Source organism: Cygnus olor, chromosome 19 (genome assembly GCF_009769625.2).
Source record: "Cygnus olor isolate bCygOlo1 chromosome 19, bCygOlo1.pri.v2, whole genome shotgun sequence".
NCBI classification, from domain to species: Eukaryota; Metazoa; Chordata; class Aves; order Anseriformes; family Anatidae; genus Cygnus; species Cygnus olor.
The window spans coordinates 291099-317402 of record NC_049187.1 but is presented as its reverse complement, the minus strand read 5'-3'; the positions used below and the strand labels follow the sequence as shown (position 1 = coordinate 317402).

The following is a 26304-nucleotide window of genomic DNA, read 5'->3' as shown; positions in this document are numbered from 1 at the left end:
GGGGTCATCTTTGAAAGCAAGCACAAATCATATCTCGTGTCTGCCGAGCACCTCTCCCATCCCAGCTGCTAGCCAGAACCCCAATGCCCCAGATGAGCTGTGGCTTTTCCTGGTATCTATCCCTGTTTGGGGGTTTGCCCAATGTCCCTGTGTCCCTGCACTGGGGCTCATCAGTGCTCTCCACCATGTGGATGGAAGGACCACGGCTGCCCTCAGAAGCCAGCAGGGACTGGGTTCATGCCCACACTGGCCACCTTCTCCAGCCAGGTCCCCAGGTCTCCCACCCCCTGGCATGTCTTCTCCTCCAGCCCCGTGGCAGAGGAGTGCAAGGGGACAGAGATGGGTCACAAGGTGATACCAAGGAGGGGACAGCAGGGAGAGCCCCCCCCGAGTCTGGTCTGAGCCCTGCCACCCAGCCCCGTCCTCAGGCGTGAGCAATGTGGAGCAGGATGTATGCAGGGTGCGGTGCCCAGCAGGCTGCCCTGGCCACTGTGCTCCTGCCCGCAGCTGCCTGCCAGGGCAGTGCCCAAGCAGAGCACGGCAGGGAGGGAGGCTGCAGGGGCTGGGCTGAGCCCGTGGGCAGCTCTGCGGGCTGGCACTTTCTGTGCCAAAGCACATCCTGCAAACACTGTTTTGCTGAGACCACTAGAACATTATTACTATTATTTTGTTTACTCTTGAAAATCAGGATTGTCGTGTCTGGCTGCAGGTTCCTGGCACACCCAACTCTCTCCAAAATCACCCAGAAGCAGATGAAGAGCAAGATGCTCATTCGTCTTGGAATAAACCTTTGCATTTTCTGCCTTTGCATTTTCTTCAGCCCATCACAGAGCTGAGAGGGGCACAAACAAGCCCAGAACGTTAGCCTGGCACCATCACCAGGACCACCTGTGCTGTGGCTGGGCTGGGGGCAATTCCCTCCTGGCCAGTGCCGGGAAGGAGCAGGTGTGCGCTGGGGGTTCAGCACGTGCACACTCCTGCTCCGTCCCAATGCCCTGCCTGCTCTGAGATGGGTGCAGGCAGGGCCCTGCCCTCAGCCTCCCCAGGGTGCCTCCTGTCTGCCACCCTGCAGCCAGGTTGAAAACAGGATGCCAGCCTGATTTTGGCTCCCACTGACTCATCTTGAAACTGTCAGCTAAAGCAGCACCAGCAGCTCCTCTGTTCTGCCAGGCCTGGGCACCTGCCCTTTGCTGGGATGTTTTCTGCCAAAAGGGGAAGTGGGCACGTGCGTGCCTTTACTGCGCCTGCACTGAGAGCTGTGCCCATGCCTGGGGTCTGGCTGTGCCACTGTCCTGGTGAGGCCACCAGCCTGGTTGTTTCTTTGCTGGCACGACTGCCTGGGCACACCTGTCTCCTAAGGCCCTGGCAGAGTGAAGAGAGAGGGGGAAACTGAGTCGGAGGCAGGGAGGAGAGCGCTGAGGCATGTAGTGCTGTCCTCCAAGTGGACATGTACTTGCATTGCATGGCATGAAGAAAGTAGGGGAGTGAGGTCCACTGTGCTCTTTGCCCCCAAAACCACTCCTTGGGGGCTCTTGGGGTGCTTGAGCAGCCCTGGAGGCTGCACCCCCCATTTCACTCTTGCTCCTCTCCATCCCTCTGGCTGCCCAGTTCCTGGGAGAAGGACCACTCCCATGGGGCCCCTGCCAGCACTGTGCCCGCAGTGCTCTGCCAATGTGCTGGGGCGTAGCAAGGCTCTGTGGTTTCAGTGCCACCCTCAGAGACCTCTGAGGCCAGCTGCAGTGCTGGGTTTGGGTATTTTTTCCTCCTCAGACGTGTGTCCTGTTTCCTGTTATCTTTTCTCAGCTCCCTTTCTGCATCTCTTCCCCTGTCTGATTGAGAGCCCTGATACTGGGCACTGCACAGCCCACAGGGCACTGTTCCCAGGCTGGCCTGCCCCAGTCTGATTCGCTGCTGGCAGTGCTCCCTGACAGCACTGTCCGTGCTGCTGTTCCCCAGTTCCCTGTGTGGCACAGGTGGCCGTGCCACATTGGCCACGAGGTTTCCACCAGGGATGCAGGACACGATGGAGCTGAAGGAGCTGTGTCCTGGAAGGCCTGGAAGGCTGCTGGAAGGCCACAGCCACATCTGCAGCTGTCAGCCACGGTGCTACCCTAGGCAGGGTTTTAGAAGCCCCGGGCAGGAATTTGCAGCTGGTGTGTGCAGGCACCCTGTCCCAGCAGCCCAGGGACATGCCCAGGGGCAGCTCAGGGGCAGAGACTGTGCCAGGCTGGAACTGTCTTGCTCAAACCCAGGCTGGCAGCTGGGGTCTCTGCCAGCTCTGCCCAGCTGGGTGGAGAGCAGCCAGCATCTGTGGACAGGCCACGGGCCATCAGGTAACGCCAGCAGCACCCAGAGAACTGTGGGTGGGTGGTTGCTGCCCTCTGCAGATGGATGCAGATGGATGGATCCTCTGCACATGGACCAAGGAGCAAGACAGCCCTGTGAGAAGTGCTCAGGCTCCAGGTCCAAGGAGGGATGGGCAACCAGGTTCTCTGGGGCTGTGCTGCCCCATGTCCCACTGCTGTTGGTGTTTGGAGTCATGCCAAGCAGAAGACTGGGGAAGCTCACCAGGACATGACCCAAGGCAGTGGAATGGAGGGAGGTGAGAGACCAGGTCATGGGCACTGCTACATAACCCATAGCCCCACTGGTAACCCACGCTACTGCCCCCTGCCCTGAGCTGAGCAGGGCGGGGTTTTATGAAGTGTGGGGTGAGGGACAACCACTTGCAGTCTCTCAGGAACAGTGAGAAGCTGGGTATATGCTCAGGGGGAAGGAGGGTGCATACATCCCTCCTTCCCCAGGGACCAACTAGAAGCCCCTGTTGGAGCAAAGGCCTCGGCCCTGGGCTGACCACTGTCTGAACCACTATGGCCTGTCTTGGTGCTGCTGGACACACCAAATACCACTGGGATTTTAAAGGAGGAGAAATGCTGGTCAGCCTGGTGGCATCCCAGCATGGCAGCTCTGTGATCCCAGCCAACGGAGTGTGGTGAAAAGGCACAGAACCAGCCCCGACATCCCCAACCTTGGCACCTCTCCATGCCAGGGAGCTCAGGTGCCCGCCCCCCACGCTCCCTGGGGGCTGCCCCACTGCTGCCCTTACAGAACAGCCGACCTCCACAGGGCATCTTGGCACCCAGTGCCCCTCCACCACTGCATCTCCTGGGTGTCCCTTTGTCCTTGGTCACTGCCCAATGGCCCTGGGAGGTGACACCCACCTGACAGAGATGCCATGCAAGGTTTTGCCCAGAAGTTTTCTGAATAATGGCACTTTGTGGCAGGACAACAGGAGCTTTTGTCATGCCCAGGCAGCTGCTCCAGAGCAGTGCCTGAAACACTGTCACCCTTAGCAACAAAACTTGGAGCTGGGGCAGCCAAGTCATTCACTGCTCTGGCTGCACTTAACCCTGACAGCAGCACAGAGACAAGATGGTTGAAGATAGCAACAACAGCGGAGAGGGAGCAAGGGGGTACAGAGAGCCAGGAGGGAGCTGGGTGGAGGCAGGGACAGGGCAGAAATGAAACAAAACAGGGGAATGGAAAGAGAGGGGGAGGGATGGAAGGATGGCTGGCTGGTTGTCTGTATGGAATGAAAGAAGGAAGGAAGGGAGGAAGGGTAGATGTCTGTCTGGTTGGTTGGATCAACAGGACAGAGTGAGGGGAGGGACAGAGCTGGCCTGGTTCAGTACCTGCTGGTGTTGAGGACATCCTTCCCAGCCTCAGAGTCACAGCTGGGATGGGGCAGAGCTTGCTGCAGGCAGGCTGGTCCCCTCCAAGAACAGATGTGGACAGCCCACTGCTTCTCTTGCCCACACATTGGTTGGGCAGGAGCTGGGCAGCCAGCAGCCAGCTGGGCTGAGGGCAGCCAGCACACAGGGATACCAATGCCAACCTCACACGCAGGCAGCCTGGGCAGCCAGCCCTTCCAGGCCATAGCTCATAGCAGGCCCATCAGGGAAGCAGGTCACTGCTGCGTGACAAAAACAACCATCATGAGAAGATTGCACCATTTAAACCCCTAAATAATCCGTCCCTCTCCACTGTACCAAGGAAGGTCATTGTCCTGAACGCCTCTTGGGGTGAGATGCGCACCATGGCTGCAAAGGGCTTGCAGTGCCCACTGCCCCACCATGCTCACCTTCTGGCGATGGGGTCCCCTGAGGCAGGTCTGGCCTGGAGGAACAGTGGTGGAATGGTGCAAATTGCTGTGAGATTTGTAACCCCCACTCTCAAAACTGACATCAGGGCATTTTACAAGGGCTGTTGAATGCCAGGACAGCAGCTCTACCGCTCTTCCACTGCCCCACGGCTGTAAGAATGGAGATAAGCAGTGAGGTCCTGTGGACCAGTAAGTCTCACTGACAGAGCATCCCTTTGCCTGGGGCAGGAGCCCCCCTCCTGGCCAGGCCATACAGCACGGGCAAGCCCGGGGTGCTGTGGTCAGCTCAGCTAATGTCCTTCTGGGCCTTCTTGGCCATGCACCCAAGGGCTCTGTGCCTTGGTTTCCTGAGAAGCAGGAACGACAAGCACGCACCCTTTGGCACAACCTGGCTTGCAAAGTGCTTGGTCGTCCTTGCACGATCCCACCTCCAGGCCCAGCACAACTGCCCCTGCTGCAGCGAGGGGCAGCTGGCTACCGATGGTCGTCTTCCTCCGCGGCAGCACGGCAGGAACCCACGGGTTTCGTGAACCGATGTGGGACCCCTTCCCCAGGCCCTCCTCCGTCCCAGGAGCCAGCTGGCGCGGTCACCGCCGGCCTCACCACCTCTCCTGCCCTCTCCTGCAGGAGCTCACATCCCTGTCGCCCTGAGCCTGGGGTCCCGCCAGCCCCCGGCAGGCCTCTCCCCCACAGCCACCCCGCCGTGGCCATCCTGGCGCAGCAGGGCCCCGGACCGGCGGCTGTGGCAGGGCCCGGGCCCCGCCGCCCTGGGCCGCAGCACGACGCCTCCAGGCCGCGGGACCCCCGGGACGAGCGGAGGGGGCCGCCCCCCGGCCCCCCGCGGCGGACAGACGGGGGCTGCGGCCCGGCGGTGCCTTTAAGGGGCGGTGGCGGCAGGCGGCCCCGGGCCGAGGGCGGTGCTGCGCAGGGCCGGGCCGAGCCAGGCCGGGCCGGGCCGGGCAGGGCAGGGCAGGGCACGGCGGGACGGGCACGGGGAGGGGGACGGGCACGGGCACGGGCACGGGGAGGTCCGCCCGCCCGCCCGCTCCCAGTCCAGCCGAGCCTGCTGCGGACAAAGGCGGCGGCGGCCTGGGCATGGCGGTGGGCGGCGGGTGAGCCGCGGTGCCGAGCGGGGCGGAGCGGAGCGGGGAGCGCCCTGCGGCGGGGCCGGCGCGGCGCGGCCATGGGGTTCCTGCACCAGCTCCATCTCCTGCTCTGGAAGAACGTGACGCTGAAGCGGCGCAGCCCGGTGAGAGCCGGCGGGGGGGGGCCTGCTGCGGGGCTGTAGCCAGGCCCGGGGCGGGGTGGGGGGGGTGAGCGGCAGCCCCCGGCCAGAACCCGGCGGGGTCCCCGCGGCTCCGCCCGTGCAGCCGGCGGGGGCCGGCTCGGTGCCGCGGGCGCCGGCATCGGCAGCTCGGCGGTCCTGGGAAAGCCGGGGTGGCCGAGCCCCGCCGCGGGGAGCGAGGCGACGCGTCCCCCTCCCGGTGCAGGCTTGGGGTGCAGGGCCGGGAGAGCCTCCTCCCCGGTGGGGGGCTGGCTCTTCTCCGTGCCCGTCCGTCCGCCTGCGTGGGCAGGAGGGCAGCCCCGTGGGCCCGTAGGCTGCGCGTGGCTGGGGGCTTGACATCCCTGCGTGCCGTTGTGTGCACTCTGGAGCCAGGCTGTCCTGGGCTTGGGGCTGCTTTTGACGCCTTTGGGTGCCAGTCCTCTCTGTTCCCTTGCTGCAACCCTTTTCTTCCTGTCGGTTAGGCTCTGGAGATGAATAATGCGTGTGGCGGTGGATGCAGAGATCTAGTGATGTCCGCTCGCCTCGCAGGCCAGAGAGAGAGAAAGTGTGGATGCTGTCTATTTATAAACCCACAGAGCAGCTGAAAAACACCCCTCCTTGCCCGGCTGCTGGCATCTCTGCGTGCCCTGGCACAGGCTGGGCAGCTCAGTGGCGCACGTTTTGTAGCAGCAACAGTTAGGTCTGTCCCTGCTCCCACCTCGTGCCTGTGGGAGCCGTCCAAGCCCTTGGCAGCAGCAGGCACTGTGTATGGGTGCCTGCATGAGGAGTCCAGGGCTGCTGACTAGACTCTCCCCTCTACCCAAATGTCCAGCACGTGCAGCTTCTCCCTCCCTACCTCGGACCTGTCTCAGGTTCCAGAAGCACTGGGCGTTTGCAAGCTCGGTTTCTGGTCCCAAGGGCCGTGTCTCTGGTGTGGGAGAGCCTTCCCAAGTTCTTGATGTCTGCATGCTATAAATAGGCTTCTAAATTGTATGTGGGTCAGGGCTGTGTCTTCCTAGGGTGCTGGAGAGAGCTGCTCCTGCTTTTTGGGCATGAGGTCGAGAAACCTGGTCTATCCCAGGGGTTTGTCTTTGCTCTGCCCCCTCCTCAGCTCCCAGGGAGGTGGCAGAGGAGGCAGGTTCCCACCTCCACCTGTCTGCTGGTGGAACTGGCTTGAACCGCACGCTGTGCACATCCGTTCTGGTGCACATCCATACGGGTGCGTGCATTTGTGTGTGCTGGGGTTGAGAAACTGGTTTAACCCTTCCTTGGCCTCTTCTGCCCAGTGCGTCTAGGGGAGGGCTGGCATGATCCTGCCAGGCAGGTGGGGGATGCGATGGGCGGTGCTGGGGCAGCCTCTGCCGCACAGATTGCGGGTCTGTAGGGCCTGTGTGCGGGAAGGGCTGGAGGTGAGGTGCCGGTGGGGAAGGGTTGCTGAAGGTCCTGGCCGAGGAGGAACCCCGAACCCCATCGCGAAGGGCGTGGGCTGGCCGGGGGAGGGGTGCGCTGGGCACGGAGGGAGCTGGTTATTTTTAGAGGATGGGGGAGGGTAGCGAGCTGCTGCTCCCAAGCTGGTGATTCTCTTTCCTCTTCCCCCTCCCAAATATCCTGCAGGCCTGATCCTGCGTGTTCTCCTTCGCCAGCAGCATGCGAGCCTTGGGCCCTACTTCATCCTGGCACATGGAGCGCTGGAGACTGCTGGGGGCGTGCCGGGCCAGGGAGGGCACAGGCACGGGCACAACCAGACTGAGGCTGTGCCATGGGCAGGTGCCCACCGGGGCAGCCCCTGCACAGTGGATGAGGGTGATGCTCTCGGCTGAGTCATCCCCACCCTGTGCCCTGAGTGCAGCCAAATGGTTGTGGCCGGGGACTGCCTTGTCCCTGTGTGTCACAGACCCCTGTCCGCAAGGGCCAGCAGGCTGGCACAACTATGCTGGGTCTTGACAGCTGCCCCTGGCGTCTGCTGGCCCTCAGCAGCTGCCATGGACCTGGCCACCAAGCCCGACAGGTTTACAGTGTGGGGCTGCGCGCATCTTTTGGGCACCCGTTTCTCCATGCCTCCTCAGCTCTGCAGGCAGTGCAGGAGTGCAGTGCAGAAAGCTGCAGTGTGGCTGCCAGCTCCCAGGCTGCTGGGCAGGCAAGGAGGAGAGTGAGGAGCCCGGGCCCAGTCACCTCTGTGTGCAGGGGCCGTCATCTGAGCGGGGCAGGGGAAGGGCTGGCACCTCCTTGCCCCCAGTGATGCCACATGAGGGTGCAGAACAGCAGCCCCATCCCAAAGAGAGAGCTGCCCCTAGCACAGAGCATGGTCAATGGCTGGATTTGGTGCAGCCCCTTGGACGTTTGTGTCCTGAAGACATGGGTGCCTTGTGCGTGTCACCTGAACTGATCTCTTGCTTCCTTGAACTCCTACTGCGTCTGAGTCCTGCAGTCACCTCGCACTCCCCTTGTGCATGAGGACGACAGCCTGCCTGCTCCCAAGGCAGCTCTGCGCCCTCCCAGCAGCTCAGGAGCAGAGCTGGCTGGTGCTGGCAAGCTAGGGCAGAGTCAGGCCTGTGCCAAAATCCAGCATCGTCAACCTCTGTGGATCCCTGCAGCTTGCTCTGCGGGGGGGGCGGTGTGTGTGAGGCACACTGCCCTTGCCCAGGCTCCATCCAGAGCTGGACATCTTGCCAAGGGAAACCAGCCCCTGAATCCCTTGGGCTGACCCAGTGGTGCCAGGCAGAGGTTAGTGGACCAGGCTGGGTTGATAAAGCACGGAGGAGCACCAGACCCTTCCCTGGCTTAGGTTCACCCTGGGGGGTCAGAGGTGGTGGTGGGATGGGAATGGGCGGACTTCTGGTGCTGTCATGGAAGGAGCGTGGTGCCTGGGCTGCCCTTGCTCTGCTGGCAGCTGACTGTTGGCGTGGGGCACTGCACTAGGGTGCATGCCTCAGACCACAGTGTCCTTTCCTTCCTGGTAGTGCCTGGACCGGAGCCCTGGGGCAGCAGGGCAGGGGACAGGGAGGGTTTATCTCCCAGGCAGATGCTTTGTGCTTGGCAGAGCCCGTTGCTGCAGGCTCTGGGGCTCAGGAGAGCTGGGGCCAGTCTCTTGCTCTGCCACTGAACTGTTGGTGGCCCTGAGAAAGTCGCCTTCATCCTGGCACCCAGACTTGGGGGCTGTGGCTAGGTTAGCGCTCCAATGAGGTACAGCAGCAGTTTTGAAACAGACTTTTTCTTCAGGCTCTGCACTTGCTTAGGGCTCAGCTTGTCCACTTGAGAATGTAGCAGTGGCAAGTGCCAGCCCTGTGCAGGGTGGCTGTGCTATCAGGCAGCCGTAGGAGAGGGTCCTGACCCACTGTGCAACATGTCACTGTCTTCTGTGACTCCGCTTCCCAGCCCTTCCCAGGGAGGGGCTTGCTTTGTCCTGGAAGCTTGGTCCTGCAGTGGTGGTGTCAGAAACCCTTGCTGCGGTCTTGAGACGTGCCATTATGTGTGGGCTCAGCAGGGAGGAGGCAGAGGAGCTGGGCCAACCGCAGGATCCATGGCTACAAACAAAAGCAGTGGGGAAAGCAGGGCAGGAGCATACCAGAGCTCGACATCACTTCATCTGTGGAAGAAACTGGCAAAGAGCAAGGACATCACCAGACAAACTTACCTACGGTACCTGTGCTGCTAAGCTCCTGGGTGGTGGCCGAGTTGGGCGCTGTACCTTGGCTGTGTCGTAGCACCCGTGTAAGGATTTGAGCCCAATCTGTGGGAGTCTCTGACTGCCCAGAGTGGCTGATCTGTTCTAGGGGCTATTTGGGGTTTTGGTTGTGATTTTTATTCTTCCTAGGGTAGAATTTGAGGCAGGAGCCCTGGGGCATTGGAGGTTTGAGCAGAACAGCATCACCTCAGGATGAAGTGAAGCCAGGGCTCCCCCTGTCCCAAGCACAGACAATTCTCGGGTGCAGATGCTCAGCAGTCCTGAACGGTGCAGGTTTGAGGATTTCTTCGCACAAAGGAAAAATCCACGACCTATGGCACCTTGACTCTGCTGGGACTAGGGGTGAGCAGAGCTGTGTGTATCTTTAGGGATGGGCTCTCAGATAACTGTCAATAGTTAATTAAACCTACACTAGGATGTAAAGTGAACAGGTGAACTCTCAAGTTACCCCAGGCATTGTGTGAGGGTAGAACCAAGTGTGTTTGGCCGTCTTTCCTGGTTGCTTTCTGTGCAAACATGTCTGGGACAGGAAAGCAAGTGTCACTGGAGTTCCCGGCTTTGAAGTGCCAGTGATGGAAGGGTGCTGTTGTGTTCGATTTTACATTTTATTTGAAAGTGCTGGCTGCGCAGGACTCTTTTGGAGGAATGATAAAGAGGAGTTGAGACTCCAGGAACTGCTTCTGTGCCTCACCCTGGCCGTTTGGGAGCTGCTGCAGCAATGCATGTACCAGGACACAGTGCACAGGCCTGGGGCCACAGCACCCAGTTCCTGACGAGGAGCTCCCAGAAGCTTCTTCCCAGCGCTGGATGGGAGCGGGGATCGGCCTTGGGCGGGGTTTGATCAGGCCGGGCTCTGCACTGACTCAGGATGCTCTTTGCCCCCCTCTTTGTTTGCAGCTGGTGCTGGGGAGGCGGGGGTGGTACGCACAGGCTGGGCCAGTGCTGTCGCAGCGCTGCCAGGCAGCATCCCCGTGAATCACCACCACAGCAGGAGGCTGCTCGCGCACTGCTGCAGGGGTGGTGCAGGAACAGTACAGGGACAGTGCGGCCAGGCCTGGCCCGGCAAGGGCACCTGTTGCAGAGCGATTCACAGCCACGGCACAAGCTGCTGCACTGCTCCTCCCCTGCAGCCAGGGCTGCGAGCGTGCGCAGGGCTCTGCCTCGCTCCGCGGCCTCTCCCTTCCCACAAAGTGGAGAGGGGCGTCAGTGCCTTCCCTCATACTGGTGTGTGGTCATGGCCCTGCAGGCGCTGGCACCATCCAGCCTGTGCTAAGGCCAGGCACCTCTTGCCAGTGGGAAGGTGGATGTGTCCTGAGCTTGTGTGGGCGTGTGGGACCTGTTTCACTGTGTGCTGCTTGGCGTGAGCCAAAGCCGTGAAGGGCAGTGCACTTTTAGCGGGCAGCACTGGGGCGCTGTACAGGGGGGATGCTGCAGGACTCTCCAAGGGGCTGTAGGTGCTGTTTGGAGGGCAGCAAGGGGCTGTGAATTATTTCCTTCCCTCTTCATGTGCAAAGCTCCAGAGGAGCAACAAGGAGCCAAAAACACTGGATGCTGTGTTGTGCCTGAGCCTCAGCCTTCCCAAGTGCAGCAGGGCTCACATCCAAGGTCCGTGCATGGCAGAGCTTGTGCTTCGGGGGGAGCAGACATGGTGCTGGGCTGCCAGGACTGCTTGGGAGTTGGCTTAAGCTGGTCTCCCCTTCTGCAGGTGTTGGTTTGGGTGCAGAGAGGAGTGGAGGGGTAGGGGCTTCGGTGCTGAGAAGTGACACCCACCTGGGAGCAGTGCTGCGGCCAGCCCAGGAGCTGGTCCAGCATTGTCGCTGGTGCCACATCCTGATGGACCCTTCCTGCTGGCACTCAGTGACAGCAGTGCCCTCTCACTTCTTTACTGTGAGGATGACGGAGCACTGGAACAGGTTGCCCAGAGAGGTTGTGGAGTCTCCTTCTCTGGAGATACTCAAAACCCGTCTGGATGCCATCCTGTGCAAGGTGCTCTAGGTGATCCTGCTTGGCAGGGGGGTTGGGCTAGATGATCTTCAGAGGTCCCTTCCGACCCCAACCATTCTGTGATTCTGTGGGGCTGGCACAGGGGATGAGCTGTCCTTTGCTTTCCTGTGGCTCCCCTCTTGGGGTCATGAGAGGCTTCAGCAAACCCAGGCAGGGATTTCCTGGTCCTCCAGACACGTCAGGACCTCCAGCTTCCCCAGGCTGTCCCGAGCCAACAGTGCCAGTGCTGTCTGCTGGGCAGAGCCAGAGGCAGGTTATGAGGAGTGGAGAGGGGTGGCTGTGGGACCAGTGACAACAGGCACAATTTGGGCCAGATGAAATTGTGACTAGACACAGGGGATAATAGCAGCCAGACCCGGTGGATGGGCCAGTGGGGTGGGCTTGGCAGCCCTGGTGTGACCAGGGTTGTACTACAGGTGGCCCCATGGCTTGAGGCAGGCCCTGCTTTGTCTGGAGCATGGTACAGAGACTGAGGCTGGAGGGCAGTCACCAAGGGTCAGGGCACAGGCCAGACATGGCCTTTTGGGTGTCCTAGCAGGGCTGGGGGTGCTCAGCCAGGTGGTGACCACCAGTGGGTGCCAGTGTCTGGATCCCTGCTGGGGTGCTGCAACAGAACTGGCCCTGGATGTGGAGCATGCCTGGCAGGGAGCTCCACTTGGCTTCCTCTCTCAGGTACTGTGGGTTTGTGCAGCTCTGAACACTGCGCTGGGATGCTGGGGTCTCTGATAATCTTCTCTCACAGGGACCACAACTTAACCCATTTGTATTTCTCAGCTCTAAGACCATATTTGCAGTAAGCAGGTATTTGATGATGCTGCAACTAAAGTTTGGAGCCATCAATGCACTTAAAATATTTTCTCTAGTCTTTAAAGTTGGGGCGTAGATTCTCAAGGAGCTGAACCCCTGTTCCCTGGGCCTCCTGCAGGCTGTCACCTTCTGCTTTGTGGGCAGTGCTGGGGCCTGCAGGAGAGACTGGTGGGGAAATGGCAGCTGCAGGGCTCTGCTCCCTCCCTCCTCCCCAGGGAAGAGGTTGGGCAAACCCTGCCCCTCCCTCTTAGGTTCAGAACAGGGGCTTACCACAGGCCAGCCTTGACTGAGCTGTGTAATGTGGTGCTACTATGCCTGGATCAGGCGCAGTAAATATCCTTGCTTCTGCCAGGGGAGCAGCCGTCCCCCCGTGTCCTGGTGACAGACCAGGGCTGGGGAGGGTGCTGGTATGGTAGTTTTGGGGTGGGGGGACCTTGCTGGAGTTGCCACAGGGTTTGGGTTAGAGAAGTGGTTGAGAGGCAGCTGCCTGGTCCCAGCCTTGGGAGGCTCCTGGCTGCACCACTGCTAGGCCGTGCTGGCTGAAGGTGATGGTCGTGTGCTTAGGGACATTTCTTGGAGCAGGCAGGAGGGATGGAGCGAACTGCTGGCTGATAGCAGTGGGCATAGAGAGCTGGGCCTGGCTGCAGGGGACATCTGGCTCAGCCATCCAGGCATGCAGACAACCACATGTGTCCCATGGCAGCTGGACTGGGGCAGCTGGGGACGCCGGTGGAGCTGTCCTGCCAAAGTCCATGGTCCAGTGTCTGCTTGGCAGATGAAGACCTTTTTCAGGCTGCACAGCCCACAGCCCCTGCTAGCCTCTGGCTGCAGTGTGTCCCTCAGCTGCCTGTGGCGCTGGTCCCGAGCGCTGGCTGGAAGGGGACCACAGCCCTGTCAGCATGGGTCACTGTGCCAGGCCGGGCCCTCTGCTCTCGCCCCTCGCTGGGCCATGTCCCATGGGTTATGTCCAGTGCTTCCCCCAGCACGGTGCCCTCCTCTTGCCCCTGCACTTATTCTGCCAGGGTGCCATGCTCCGGGGCACTGCGTGGCCTCCCCTGGGAGCTGCCTGCCTTGGCCAGTGCCATGCAAGCAGCACTTGTGCCAGCCCCTGTGCCTGCCTGGCTCGGAGCTTCAGGCTGGAGCCAGGAGCGTGAGAGAGGCTGAGCATGTGGGCCCAGCCTGCACATGCACCATGTATATGCCATGTATATGCCATGTATATGTGCATTCCCCCACAACTGCATGGACCACGAGCAGGTGCCCCACATTCGTGCAAACGCAGCAGTGGTGGCCTCATCCTGTTCAGCCCTCTGGCCAGTCGAGGTGGATGCCTGCCTGTGGAGGGGGTTGTACGCGTCTATGGGCTGGATCCCTCCAGCGGCTGGGCTCAGGACCTGCCCCAGCCAGGCCTCCCCCATTGCTGGCACCCAGGCACGGGGACCCTGGGACCTGCATCCCTCCCGGCGCTGAACTTGTGCAAGTACACTCAGACCTGAGCCAGTGTCCAGCTGTGGGTGGGAGAGTGTGGAGGAGATGAGGCCGGAGTGTGGGTGGCATTGCAGTACCCTCTGCGTGATGGGCTGGGTGACAGGGCTCAGGGCATGTGCTGGGCTTGAGGATGAGAGCACCCACCTCTGCTCTCTCTGGGCGTGAGGCAGCCTTGACCCCATGCTCAAGGTGTTCAGCACAGTGTGGGCAGCCTGGGGCTGAAGGGACAGGATCAGTCCCTGCGGTGTGCGTTGGTGAGCCCTGCTCTGCCACCACATCTGCCCATGCCGGGGGCACCCAGCCCTGGCATTGAGGGACATGGCAGTGCATGGGGGGTGCCCAGTGCTGCTCTGGGGTCGGGGTCAGGGATGGGGGATATATTTGCTGCCCGGTCCCATTTCTGGTTTGTCCTGGAGACGGAGCCGAGCAAAAGGTCAATGACCTGCTTTAAAGAAAAAAACCCAAACACACACAACAATGAACAGGCGCTTCCTTTCGCCAACAAGGGCCAAACAGTCCCCAAAGGAGCCCTGCCTGGTACGGGCGCAACATGGAGTGTTGGGGGTGGTGGTGGAAGGACAGACCCGCACCCGTGTGTGCACAGAGGCACGATTGTGCGCCTGGTAAACAGGCAGGGGAGGGGGGCAGGCGTGGGCACAGGGGCGGTGATGGTGGGGGTGGTGCCTGGGACCAGTGGTGCCACACAGACAGGGATCCCCCCATCCCTGGCACCACTCCCAGGCAGCCTGGCTTTCTTCCTGCAGCACCCCCAATCCCCGTCCCTTCCAGCCCTTGTTCCACCATTCTCTTCTTCCCTTCAAATCAGTGGTTCCCAGCATGGAGTGGGCAGTGAGGAAGCTTTGCAGGGAGCTTTGCTGGGGCTGCAGCGAGGCCCTTGAGCAGCACCTGTGGGTGCAGCACCCATTGATGCAGCCATGCCCTGCCCACAGACCCTCCTGGCCATGGCCATGCACCAGCACGGGGTACGGGGAGAGGGGTCCCTCTGCTCACTGCCCTTTGCTGGGCAAAATTGTTTTTTAGCTGAGCTGTTCCAGCCCCTGGCTGAGGCTGGTGAAGAGGCGTTGCCGTCAGAGACAGAAAGGCCTGGCTGTCACCTGTTGCGGACTGTGTCTTTCCAGGCAGACACTTTCGTTTTAAAACCCTGTATTAAAAACAAAACAAAACCATTTCCCATTTTTGTGCCTGACCAGTCTCGTGGCTTTCTATGATGGAGTGACTGCAGCAGTTGACAAAGGAAGACCAATCGATGTCATCTACCTCAACTTCTGCAAGGCCTTTGGCATGGTCCCACATGACATCCCGGTCTCCAAATTGGAGAGAGATGGATTTGATGGGTGGACCATTCAGTGGATAAGGAATTGGCTTGAAGGTTGCACCCAGAAAGTGGTGGTCAATGGTTCTATGTCCAAGTGGAGGCTGGTGACGAGTGGCGTACCTCGGCGGTCTGTCCTGGGACCAGTACTGTTTACATCAACGACGTAGACAGTGGGATCGAGTGCACCCTCAGCAAATTTGCAGATGACACCAAGCTGAGTGGTGCAGTTGATACGATAGAAGGAAGGGATGCCATCCAAGGGGACCTGGACAAACAAGAGAAGTGGGCCCACATGAACCTAATGAGGTTCAACAGAATCACAGAATGACAGAATCATTTAGGTTGGAAGAGACCTCCAAGATCACCCAGTCCAACCTCTGACCTAACACTAACCAGTCCTCCACTAAGCCAGATCACTAAGCTCTACATCTAAATGTCTTTTAAAGACCTCCAGGGATGGTGACTCAACCACTTCCCTGGGCAGCCCATTCCAATGCCTAACAAGCCTTTCAGTAAAGAAGTTTTTCCTAATATCCAACCTAAACCTCCCCTGGTGCAACTTTAGCCCATTCCCCCTTGTCCTGTCACCAGGCACGTGGGAGAACAGACCAACCCCCACCTCGCTACAGCCTCCTGTAAGGTACCAACAAGTCAAAGTGCAAGGTGCTGCACCTGGGACAGGGCAATCCCAGACATGAGTACAGAGTGGGAGAACTCACTGAGAGCAGCCCTGCAGAGAAGGACTTGGGGGTTCTGGTGGATAAAAAGCTCGACATGAGCCAGCAGTGTGCACTTGCAGCCCAGAAGGCCAACTGCATCCTGGGCTTCATCAACAGAGGGGTGGGCAGCAGGTCAAGGGAGGTGATTGTGCCCCTCTGCTCCACCCTTGTGAGGCCCCACTTGGAGTACTGTGTCCAGGTCTGGAGCCACCAGCACAAGAAGCATGTGGAGCTGTTAGAGTGGGTCCAGAGGAGGGCCACAAAGATGATCAAGGGACTGGAGCACCTCTCCTACGAAGACAGGCTGAGAGAGCTGGGGCTGTTCAGCCCACAGAAGAGAAGGCTCCAGGGGGACCTCATTGCAACTTTTCAGTACTTGAAGGGGTCTTATGAAAAACATGGAGAACATCTCTTTGCTCAATCAGATATTGACAGGATAAGGGGGAATGGTTTTAAACTAAAAGGGGGGAGATTTAGATTAGAGGTTAGGAGGAAGATTTTCACTCAGAGGGTGGTGAGGCACTGGAACAGGTTGCCAAGAGAAGTTGTGGATGCCCCATCCCTGGAGGTGTTTGAGACCAGGTTAGATGGGGCCCTGAGCAACCTGATGTAGTGGGTGGCATCCCTGCTTATGGCAGGGGTGTTGGAACTAGATGACCTTTGAGGTCCATTTCAACCCAAGCCATTCTATGATTCCATGGTTCCTGTGTGGAGTTGCTGCTTTCATCCTTTGCAGCTGTGTGCGGGGTGCACTGGAAGGGTACTGCTCCAAGAAGGACTGGTGAGATGCGCTGGGGGCCTGGCTGCTCTGTGTCTGGAGGGCAGTGAGATAGCAGTGGGACAGACCTGCCCTAGGGAGCATGTCCAGAGATCACCCGGGTGCCCTGTGAGTTCAGCTGGTGAATCTGCTGGTACAAATGGGCAGCAGGGGCTGCTCCCGGGCTCCCAGGCCGAATGTGGTGGGTGTTTGCCGCTCTCCAGCACATCTGACCCCAGCCTGGAGGCGTGTGGCTGCCTGGCATGAAGCTGCCTTCTCCCCACAGGTGCCCAAGAGTTGTGGCCACTGGCTGGCACCAGCTGTGCTGAGGTGCTCAGCCTGTCCCACTGACAGGCTGTTCCCAGGAGGTGGCCAGCGCGCAGGGAACTGGGCTTGTGCAGGAGCAGGGTGGGAGCTGCCATTGCCTTCCCAGGAGCTGCTTCTTGCCTGTTGCAGTTGGGTGCCAGGGTCGAATGCAAAGGGGCTGTGGCTCAGCACCAGCAGGGGCCCTGGGGGCAGCATGGGGTCAGCTCAGCCCCAGCTCGGGCAGCAGGGAGGAGTGGGAAGAGCTGTCCTCGTTCCTGGGCCAGTGCAGCTGGATTTGTGTGGCTGGCTCCCAGTGTGCCTGGGGTCTGGTCTGGCCCTGGAGTGAGCTGAGGTTGGCTCACCTCACTCTGTGCCTCAGTTTCCCCAGCTGTGGTATTTCCCCTGTGCTCGCTTGTGAGGGCAGCGGTAGGGCTGCGTTTGTGGTCTGAGCACTCTTGGTACAAACCAGCAGCAGCTGTGCCTGTTTCTACGGGTCGCTGAAGGCATTGGTGCCCATCCCCAGGGCCTCTGGGCATGGAGCCCAGCCTGGGCTGCCTGTGCGGTTGGGGTCAGTGTTTCCTGGGGATTTGCAGCAATTTGCCATACGCAGCTGGTTGAAAATCCTGTCTGGCTGTTGCTTTCTGGGAAGGCACAGAGGGGGTGCCAGGAGGCCGGGACCCCCTGCACTGCCCCCAGTCACACATGGAGATGGTGCCAGGTCCTGATCGAATGTCTCCTCACCCCAACAGCATTGAGGTCTGCTGCCTACATTGGGTTCACAGGTGGGATGGGGCTGGGAGCTCCCTGGGGCCCGGCTCCACTAGCAGAGCAATCACACAGGGCAGGGGCACTCTGGGCATGCCAGGCCAACCGCAGGGACCCAGCGGGGACAATGGGATGTCATGACCAGGCAGCTGCTGGCTGGGAGGGCACTGCCAGGAGGGTGCCTGTGGCTCTTCACAGGCCACAAGGACCTGGGGCTGTTGTCTGCCCTGGGCAGCTCCAGCTGTGGTGGCCTGTCAGGGTCTGGGCTCATGCCCTAGCACACTGTCTGATGGGCCCATCCTGTCCCATGGTGCCCCCTGGCAACGCTCTCCCTGCAGAATGGAACAGGCAGGGGGCGGGCAGGGACTAGCTGGAGAACCTCAGGTGTCTCAGCCATGGTGGTGCCACCACCCACCTGGAAGACATGGGCACAGTGCTCCACTGCACTGGGGCATGGGGCAGGGGCTGCCCGAGGGAGCTTCATCCTGCTCAAGCCTCTCCTTGGTGGAGGTCCTGTCCCTGGCTGTCATAGTCCTTCTGCTTTGTGTCATCTGCAGTGGGTGCTGGCTTTTGAGATCTTCATCCCACTGGTGCTCTTCTTCATCCTCCTGGGACTGCGGCAGAAGAAGCCAACCATCCCTGTGAAGGAAGGTGAGTATGATCTGGTGGTGCCTGGGACACCCACACCTGGGGGAAGTCTAGCCCCCCCCCACCCCCCCATGGCACTGGAGAGCTTTTCCAGCAGCTGTCCCCATGAACAGCCTGGGGCTTAGGAGGACACTCTGACAGCTGGCAGGGACCCAGAGGAGCCTTTTGGGGACATAGGTATGGGGAGGGGCTGCAGACAAGTGCTGTTGCAGAAGACGGGCTGGAGAGCAATAGGACTTCCTTGTCAAGGGAGCTTCCTGGGGCTGGCCAGGACCAAGCAGCCTTCAGACGCCATCAGCAGGGACATCTTGTCTCTGCCCCAAGGCATTCGTGGGACAGAGGGGCGGTGGGGCTGGGTGGTTCCGGGAGAGCTGCAGTGCCCCCGAGCACCAGGTGAGCAGCTGGGAGGCTCTGGGAAGGGACAGGGGGATGCACTCTGTGTGTAGCTCCACGCGTTGCTTCAGGGGGACTCTGAGGCTTGCTGGGGCCAGGGTGAGGCCAGCGAATTGATGGGGCAGGAGCTCAGGGTGCCCCGGAGATGCACAGCTGGAGCTCCACAGGTACTGTGCTGCCAGAAGGAGGTGGCAGCGCAGAGCTTGCCTGGCCTTTGTGTGGCAGCAAGATGCCTCACAAGATGCCTCCCTGGGCAGGTGCCTTCCGTGGGTAGGGGGAGAGATGCCTCAGGGCAGCACAGCGGAGCCAGGGGAGGCGCTGGCAGCTGGTGGCCATGGCCCAGTGTGACAGTGGTCTGAGCACGTGCTGGTGAGGGAGAGCCCAGCTGAGGAGCATAGGGGATGAGCTGAGGGTGGCCGGCGCTTCCCTGATTCCTGCCCCGGCGCTGATATGTGCTCTGTGTTGTGTTTTTTTGGTTTGGTTTTTCTTTCTTTTCTCTCACGTTTTCTTTTTCTTTCCCATCATCACCCCTGCCCGCCTGCCCTCCATGCCTCTACTGCATGCTCCAGTCTGTAAGTTGGTTGGTTGGGTGGGTGCCTCTCCCCTTTCCCTGCCATTGCCAGCAAAATCTTCTGGGGAGAAAGAGACCAGTTTGGATCAGCTCACTTTGGCCTAATCAGCACCTCTGTAACCTGTTGCCTTCCTCCTCCCTCCTTGGCTGGTGAAGATGAGCTTGGGCAGTGCAGTGTGGCCCTGCCTGCCTACCCGCGTTGTGCCAGCCACCTGTGGCCCTCATGGCCCTGGCCCCCGCTGTTGCTGCCCAGCCCGGGCCGGCCCCAGACGCTGCCTCCAGTGGGTTTTCCTTGCTGAGGCTGAGTTTAGCAGGTGCTGGGGCCACTCATGGCTGTGACCCTGGCTGGTTGGGCGGCAGAGGGCATGCCAGGCCTGGCAGAGGTTCTCCTGTCCCATCTTGTTGCCTCTCTCCTGGGGCAAACCCTGCTGCCTGCAGGCTCCAATGCAGCTCATGATTGCCCAGTTGTGCCTGTGTCCCACCGGCTGTCCCCAAAGCAGCCAGTCTGGAGGCAGCTCTGGTCCCCTGCCAGCGGGTCCCTGTCCCAGGCCCTCGCAGCTGGGACGGAGCTGGGACACAGCACTAGTGGAAGGAACCAGAAGGACAGCAAGAGGTCACCCAGATGCTAGTGTTGTCACCTCACTGTGACACAGCTTCCAGCATGGAGCCCATCCGTCGTGTGCCTCAAGCAGGCTGTTGGCCCACCTGTCTATGCCTGGCCACGTCTGCCCTGGGCTGTCCCCATTTGTGCCCAGAAGCCCGTCTTCACCAGCCCTCCTATCGCAGCTGTGTTAACAGCACTGACCCACCTCAAACCAGGGGCACCGGTGGGTCAAGCACTAACCCCACCCAGCCCTGCCAGGTGCTGCCCAGTGACAGCCTTTGGTCCCCCTCAGGAGGGATCCGTGCAGGCTGCTGTGCTTGCCCTGCCCAGGGAATGAGGGGGAAAGGCTGCGGCTGGTGAGGGCTCAATCCTGTCGGGGGGTGAACGTTTGCTGTCTCCTCACTGCTCCTCATTTTCTCCATCTGCCCCCTCACCGTGTCTCCATTTCTCACCTCCATCAGTCTCATGTCGGGGCAGCCAGGTGGGGAGGAGGATGGGTCTCAAGAGGGGCCCTGGCCTGTGGGTGACAGCTCTTTCCTGTTGTATTCTTCCTTCTTCTCTTCCTCTGGAAATGCAGCAGTGCCTCTGAGGTTACTAACAAGAGCGGCCAAGAGGCCGGGGGAAGTTGGTGGCACTCCTGTGGGCAAGTGTCAGAAGTCAGCGCCATCCTGGGGCCGAGCGGCCACCATCATCCGGGGGGGAGTGGGCACAGGCAAGGTGGCACAAGCTGGGGTGGCTGTGGAGGTGGGAAGGATTTGCCCCTAGCCCCAAGGGGCTGCCAGCAGGGATGGTCTTGGTGGCCATGCAGGAAGGCTGCAAACTTCTGACCTTGGCTGCCCAACGTCCCCCGGGGCTTGCAGGGCGCAGCAAGCGCTTCTCTCTGAACTGAGTGTCTGTCTCTCCGGTGGCCCCTGCCTGCCCTTGCCTCTCCTTTTTCCCGCCCCTGCCTTCCCCTGCCTCTTCTGTGCTCTCTCACTGGCTCCAGCTTTCTACACGGCGGCCCCACTCACCTCGGCTGGGATCCTGCCTATCATGCAGTCCCTGTGTCCCGATGGCCAGCGCGATGAGTTTGGCTTCCTGCAGTACTCCAACTCCACGTGAGTCACACTCTTGCTGCACTCTTCTTGGTCCTGCACATGGGCACACACACATGGACATGCACATATGTACACATGCATGCACACATGCACATGTGCACAGCATGTCTGTTCTCACTCTGGCAACATCCCACTGGGGAAGGTGCAGAAGCACGCGTTGTCTGATGCATTTGTGTGCAGAGCCCCTTGTCCCCAGGGAGCAGGGGAAATCTCAGCCTATCTCCCCTGCACTTGCAGCATCCCAGGTGCCTTGCACTGTGCTGGGAGGAGGTGGCCCTGGGGACACCTAGAGGTGCTGCAGCACTCCTCTGCATCCCTGGCACATGTTTAGGCTCAGAGTGCAGGCGAGTGCAGCAGCATGGGGCCATGCTGTCTGGGTGCTGCGGCTCCTGAGGGGCCCTTCCCCCCGGGCAATGTGTGTTCCATCCCTGAAGCTGCAGTAGTGCTGTGCTCCCTACAGGGTGACGCAGCTCCTGGAACACCTCAGTGAGGTGGTGGAGCAGAGTAACTTGTTCGACCCAGACCACCCGGGCCTGGAGGAGGAGCTGGAGTCCCTGCGTCGGCGCCTGGAGGCCCTCAGCAGCAGTGAGCCCAGCTCCATGGAGACCCACTTCAGCAGCCAAGCAGGTAGGCTGTGCCCTGCCAGGGATGGAGGTGTCCCTTCACGGGGTGCCCAGCAATGTGGCAGTGCCCTGCCACTGCCCCTCATGGCTGCATGCCAGGCAAGGCCAGCTATGAGATGTCCATGCGTGGGGCCAGGCTGTGTCCCCTGTGATCATGGGCTGCTCTGACCTCCTGCTTTGCTCCTTGCCAGGGTCTGGCTTCACACTGGGGTGGGCAGCCAAGGACCGGGGCGAGCTGCAGCGCTTCCTCACGCAGAACCTGTCCCTCCCCAACGGCACGACCGAGCTCCTCTTGGGCTCCAGCATTGACCTGCGGGAGGTGGGTGATGGCATGGGGGTTGCAGGGCGCTGCACTGCAGCAGCGGGCAGGTACGTCCCAACCCAGACTGAGCCCTGACTGCCAGACCCGTGGGGTGGGGGCCAGCGGGCACCCAGCAGGGACTCACCCCACCCTGTGCCAGGGCACTGCTGGGCAGTGGGGTTCTTCTGCTCCTAGCATGCTCAGCAGTCTTTTCCCGTCCCTGGTGCAGGTATACCACCTGTTGTTTGGGTCCTCTCCTTTGGCACCGGACAATGTCCATGAGCAAGACCTGTGGGATCGGTTTGGACCCAGTGACAAGATCTCACAGCTGGAGGTGAGGAACGTGCAGGGGATGTGGTGGGGCAGAGCTCGTCCTCCTCCACATCCCCTCTGCACTGGTCTGCCTACCTCTGCCGTGCATGCAGGATGGTCTAGAGTTATCTGTCCAGGCAGAGGGGATGTGATGGGACATTTTCAGATGTCCAGAGCAGCAGTAGGGTCACCTGGGTCCCACTGTGGTGCTGCCACCAATTCCCCAAGTGCTTTGAGGTGGGCCGGTGCCCACAACTCAGTTTCCCACGGCAATGGGTGGTGGCACTGCCTGGAGGAGAGGAGGAAAACATTATCCCCTGTGGCCTGGGATGCTCTTGGCTGTGAGGACTGAGCCCCATGCCCTGCCCAGGATGGTGCTCCCCCAGATCTGCATGCCCCCTTTTTCTTTCCCCTCTGTGAAGACTCCGGATGTGGGTGCTGTGGGGCCATTCATGTGTGCTTGGGATGGAGGGAGACACTGGGGAGCCCCCACACCCCCAGACACCCTCTTTGGTCCTCTTGTAGAAGAGCCTCCCCAGCGGCTGGAGGAGCCTGCGGGAAGGGCTGGTCCACAGCGCGCTGCGCAACCCCTCCACAGCCCTGCAGAGGCCGGCGTTGCTCCGCCTGCTCTCCCAGGCCCTGGGCCTTGCCAGTGCCACCACAGCACCTACAGGCTCCTACAGCCCCCAGGCCTTCGTCACCGAGATGGAGGTGAGTGCCTGGCTGGGGTGAGGAGAGGCACGGCCGCGGTGCCCTCACTGGGGCAGCTCAGCCACAGCTCCCTGCCCTGCAGGGTGTTCTCTTCACAGCACCAGTGCTGGAGCAGCTGACATGCGAGCAGAGCTCTGGGACGCTGCACCGCCTCCTGCGCGTGGCCCCAAGCCAGCAGCCGCTGCTGCAGGCGTACCGGGCGCTGGCGTGCAACGGCAGCCGGGCAGCCCGCGAGGAGCACTTCGCCCTGCTGGCTGCCGAGCTGCGGGACCAGCTGGATGTCCCCAAGATCATCAGCAGGGTGAGAACGGGGCTGGGGCATGGCTGCAGGAGCTGGCAAGTAGTGGGGCTGGCAGCTGTGGCCCTGGGGTGTAGGGTGAGCCATGGGGCAGGGCTGTGTCCCAAACTGCTCTTCCCTAACTGCTGGGGGCTGCACTGGGATGCTTTGCCAGCCCTGGTTTCTGTGACATGCTTCAGTACATGGCCTGGCCCCTCCTTACCCCACGTGGGCATCTCCCCTGTCTAGCTCCACGGCCTGCTGGGGATTGTCCTCACAGCTCCAGTGGGACCCCAGATGATGTCCCCCTGCTGGCACCCACTCTAGCACTGCCTGTTGGATGTGATGAGGGGCAGAGCTATACTGGGTGTCCACAGCATCCTCACAGTGTCCCAGCAGGGTCTGCACCTTTCCGTGGTGCCTACAATGCCCCTGGGGGCACAGCTCATTGAGGCTGTGTCTGAGGTCCCCCTCCTCATTCCATCCTTGTCTGACAGACACTTCTCACGAGTTCCCCAGCAAGACCCTGCCAGTATTTGCCTGTGCTCCTGCTGTCTGATTGCTATGGATGCAATATGATGAGTCTGGGACGCAGCTCCAACCTTTTAACCAAGAATGGGGACATCATCATGTGGAATCCCCCTTAATCCCCTCCTTTTGGCAGCAGGCGAGCAGGGCCCCTTTGCTCCAGTGCCCTGGCTGTGAGTAATCCTCTTGCCTGCTTGTCTTCACAGCTGCAACTGGATGAGGTGAACAGCACAGCAGCCCAGCACCGGCTCCGCACCCTCCTAGAGGACCTCATGGAGATGGAGAAGGTTCTCCGCGACATGGACATCCTCTCAGCACTGGCCAGGCTCCTGCCCAGGGGAGCCTGCACCAGCAAGGCTCCACCACCTACCGCCAACAGCACTGGCTGGGCCAGCGCTAACGCCACGGCCAGCAATGCCACGGTGGAAGAGGAGGGTGCCAGGGGGGACCTGGCTGGCGGTGACAACCCCCAGGGGCAGTTCTCAGCCTTTGTGCAGCTTTGGGCTGGTCTGCAACCCATCCTCTGTGGCAACAACCGGTAGGAGTCCCATGAGGAGAATGGGGCCAGGGAGCTGCCTGAGCCGTGAGCTCCCTTCCTGGGGCAGGGTGCAGGGGAGCCCACCTTGCTTCTGCCAATGGTAAAGGAGCAGAATTGTCCCTCACTGAGTATGCAGGATGTGGGTGCCACACCACGTCCTTGTGCTGCTGCCAGGGGAAACTCCCTGCGCCAGGCAGCACTGTGGCAGCACCTCGCTGGCATGGGATTCAGTAGGAAATCTGCCACAGGGCTGCCTGCAGGGGGGGATACTGGGGTAGGAGTGGAGTTTGCAGCCTGGACTGTGTTTGCAGGACAATTGAACCTGAGGCACTGAAGCAGGGCAACATGAGCTCTCTGGGCTTCACCAGCAAGGAACAGCGAAACCTAGGACTCCTCGTACATCTTATGACCAGCAACCCCAAAATTCTTTACGCTCCTGTGGGTACCGAAGTGGACAAGGTCATCCTGAAGGTGAGGGCTTCAGCTCATGAGGGTGCAGAGTCCAGGACCCCTTTGCTTCCCCTCCCACTAGCCCAGTCCACAAGGGACATCCATGCCCAGAGGAGCTCAGGAGGGCTCGGGGGCTGGAGCTGAGCAGGGAGGAGGAAGCCAGCTGCCAGCAAGCACCTGCAGGGCGGTGGGATGGTAACTCCATGGCTGCTAGGGTGGAGTGCAGCACTGTCCTGGAGAGCGGTTAACCCAGCATTTTCCCATGGCATGACCTTCCACCCCACAGGCCAACGAGACCTTTGCCTTTGTGGGCAATGTCACCCACTATGCCAAGGCATGGCTGAACATATCACCTGAGATCCGGGCCTACCTGGAAGAGGGCAGGCTGCAGAGACGCATCCGCTGGCTCCAGCAGGTAGGGTAGTGTTGTGGGGACTGAGCCTGCCTTAGGTTACTGCCCCATGGGCAGGAAAGGGGTGTCTTGCCCCCAGGTACCCCTTAGCTTCCACACATGGAGTGCTCAGGTGCTACTTGGATGCCTACCCTGCTCTTGTGAGAACCAGGCTGGTTCCCTGTGCAGGGCAGATGCTGTCTTGCTGTCCGCAGGAGGAGCATTAGGAAAGGGTTGGTCTCATCTGCGTCCACAGGGAGGGCAGTGCTGAGTGGCAGGGGTACCCCAGCTTCTGTCCTCCATGTCTTCTTCCGTGTTCCAGTTCACCACTGACCTCCACAAGCACCCAGAGATCCTGAATGTCTCCGAAAATGACCTTCTCCGCAACTTTCTCAACGGCAACTTCTCACTGCCCAATGCCAGTGTCCTGCTCCAGCAGCTGGACACTATTGATAATGCTGCCTGTGGCTGGGTCCACTTCATGGCCAAGGTGAGACTGCACCCATCTGTGGACATGCAGGCACTTGGAGCAGCACCCACCACCCACAGCTGGGCTCTGCAGGGCCAAAGAGGGGTCAGATCTGCTCAGATCTCCTTCAGGCCACATGTTGGGAGACCTAGAGAGGAGACAGTGGCTTCTCTGGTGTCACAAGCTTTGGGGGAGATGTCAACAGTGGAGGTGCCCATCCTCTGCTGGGTTCAGGTCACTTGTGTGGTCACTGTGGGGGGCACATGCTATAGAGGGGGTATGGGGTCCCTGACCAGAACCATGAGGGGTGATGGGATCTGCCTGGCCTTCCCCTCCTACCAGGTCAGTGTGGACATCTTCAAGGGCTTCCCAGATGAGGAGAGCATCGTCAACTACACACTGAACCAGGCCTACCAGGACAACGTCACAGTCTTTGCCAGTACGTCCCTTGGGAACCAGCCCCTTTGCAGGGGTCCCTGTAGCCATGTCTGAAGCCATCCCCCAGACCCGGGGCCACTGGCTTTGGGACATTGGCTGCCTCGTGCATGTGTTGGGTGGATGAGTGGATCAAGTGTGCCAGCTCTCTCTTCGAGTACCTTGCTTCTCCCTCTGCTCTGTGCATTGATCCTGGCTGAGCCCCTTACAAGCACAGCTCCCTGCCACTGTCCTGGCTTGCCCACCACGGGTGCCTGTAGTCAGTGTGACAATGGGACATGAGCACCATCCTTGGCCATTGTAGTCCTCGTCTCGCCCTCTGCTGCGACATGCTGAGCCCGGGGTCCTGGCCATCCCCGCATCCCTGCCTGTCACTGTGGGCTGGCCGGTGTGGCCATCTTCTGCAGTGCCACCAGGCTCTCCGCCTCTCCACTGCCCACAGGTGTGATCTTCCAGACCAACAGGGATGGCTCACTGCCCCCGCATGTCATGTACAAGATCCGGCAGAACTCCAGCTTCACAGAGAAGACCAATGAGATCCGGCGTGCATACTGGCGGCCCGGACCCAACACTGGTGGCCGCTTCTACTTCCTCTATGGCTTCGTCTGGATCCAGGGTGAGTGCCAGCTCCTTGCCCCACCATGCTCCCCATCCCTGCCCATA

At 60.6% G+C, this 26304-nt stretch overlaps 1 protein-coding gene across 5 annotated transcripts in view; it reads left to right on the top strand.

Annotated features, from left to right (window-relative positions):
• The first annotated feature begins 5179 nt into the window (after positions 1-5179).
• ABCA2 (ATP binding cassette subfamily A member 2) overlaps positions 5180-26304 on the top strand; it is a 43187-nt gene continuing 22062 nt past the window's right edge. For 2 of the 5 annotated variants that reach the window (XM_040530988.1, XM_040530984.1), the window contains exons 1-15: positions 5180-5411; positions 17851-17944; positions 18904-18906; positions 20495-20606; positions 21067-21233; positions 21421-21548; positions 21760-21864; positions 22368-22553; positions 22621-22854; positions 23565-23896; positions 24208-24367; positions 24633-24761; positions 25060-25227; positions 25549-25645; positions 26084-26257. In XM_040530988.1, coding sequence (XP_040386922.1) covers positions 5346-5411; positions 17851-17944; positions 18904-18906; positions 20495-20606; positions 21067-21233; positions 21421-21548; positions 21760-21864; positions 22368-22553; positions 22621-22854; positions 23565-23896; positions 24208-24367; positions 24633-24761; positions 25060-25227; positions 25549-25645; positions 26084-26257 — 2155 coding nt within the window. In that variant the 5' untranslated portion in view covers positions 5180-5345. Of the gene's footprint in view, positions 5412-17850; positions 17945-18903; positions 18907-20494; positions 20607-21066; positions 21234-21420; positions 21549-21759; positions 21865-22367; positions 22554-22620; positions 22855-23564; positions 23897-24207; positions 24368-24632; positions 24762-25059; positions 25228-25548; positions 25646-26083; positions 26258-26304 lie in introns of those variants that run through there. The other 3 variants (XM_040530987.1, XM_040530985.1, XM_040530989.1) reach the window with 3 other exon arrangements.